At 50.2% G+C, this 1,333-nt stretch overlaps 1 protein-coding gene across 1 annotated transcript; it reads right to left on the bottom strand.

The window, feature by feature from the left end:
• Window positions 1-292: 292 nt before the first annotated feature.
• Window positions 293-1,252, bottom strand: Pmar_PMAR013890 (26S proteasome non-ATPase regulatory subunit, putative; the record flags this gene model as incomplete). The annotated part of the gene is made up of 6 exons (XM_002782495.1): window positions 293-383; window positions 438-548; window positions 590-739; window positions 886-1,048; window positions 1,096-1,173; window positions 1,218-1,252. Coding segments are annotated over 6 exons (628 nt in total), but the record flags the coding sequence as incomplete, so codon positions are not given.
• Between the last annotated feature and the right edge of the window lie 81 nt (window positions 1,253-1,333).

Genomic DNA, 1,333 nt, shown 5'->3' with positions numbered 1-1,333 from the left:
TAGTGATGAGCTCACTATCCATGCAGTAGTAGTAGCGTCTGCGAGCGCGCCTCTCCATACCGTCTGTACAACTCTCTGAGGCACGCGCATGACTAGTAGGAATACAAGTAGACTACAGGGCAGAGGAGCTCGAGCTACTCCCCTGATGGTTAGTTCGTTGGCGTCTTCTAATTGTCGGTATCCTCGTCTCTGCTTACTCTTGTGCTTGACGATAGATTTCAATAGAGAATTAGCCAGGAAATTATTTTTCTGAATACCACACCATCTCGACTTTTGAATGGCCTTGTTAAGCTCACATGCTTCCTCGCGATATCTAGAGGTGTTTCATCATTGTTGTCTCGGGCAAGGGGATTGCACCCTTTTCCTATGAGGAAATCACATGCCTGATCGAGACGACTCAAATCACTACGTTATAAACCGCGCTATACGCAGCCTACCTCCGGCCACTGAGAGATAGCTGCTCTATGCAAAGGCGTCTTCCCTTCGTTATCCTGTTCATCAAGTAGCAAACCAAAGTAGTCCAGGTAGCGCAGGATATTCACATACCCCTGAGGACTACTAAGGGGAGAAAGCAACGAGACGGACTAACCTTGTAAGCAGCCCAGTGAGCAGCTGAGCACCCGAGCTGATCACGCTGGTCGAATAAAGGGCTCATATCGCCCTGTTGTTGGCACCAATAATGAAGGAGTAGTAATGCTAATAGCTGGTTGTGCTGAGACGCCAAGATGATGCCATTTGCCTGACAAAAACAAAGTGAGAAGAGGAAGCGTGAGGCAAACTTTCGGTACCACGGGTTTAATATTTCTCCCGACCAAGGAGCGACACAAGCGCACAAGGGACGTAACCGGCCACCAGACAGGATAGGGAAAACAGCTATCATACTACCTTGAGGGAATCAACGGCAGCCAAAGAGGCGCCTCTACCGTAGAGGGAGGCCATACTCCTGAGGTTGCCTTTTATTATAGCCCACATGAGGGGTGTTTGTAGGTTACTAGCCTTAGGATCCGGGCCAATAACAGTGTCGAAGTCTGGTAGGTTACAAAACGCTCTGAGATAAGGCAAGTACTCCTCCATACCGCTCCTTTGTCAACTCACTCGATAAAACCAAAGTCGTCCACCAGAGCAGCCCAGTGCAACAGCGAGTGGCCTTCGTCATCCCGAGCCGTGAGGATCCTAAACAGAACCCTGTCGTTGTTGCGGCGAGGCTAGCGGCCTACTTATGTGGATCCCCCGTCCATAAAGGCATGCCCATTATCTCTTTAAAGCAGGATGTCCGCGCCAAGTAGAAGAGGCGGTCGTGTTCTGATACCTCCTTCACGGGCACTGCAGTGGC

This window comes from Perkinsus marinus, assembly GCF_000006405.1.
Source record: "Perkinsus marinus ATCC 50983 genomic scaffold scf_1104296939376, whole genome shotgun sequence".
Taxonomy (NCBI): Eukaryota; Perkinsozoa; order Perkinsida; family Perkinsidae; genus Perkinsus; species Perkinsus marinus.
This window is presented reverse-complemented; position numbering and strand designations above follow the sequence as displayed.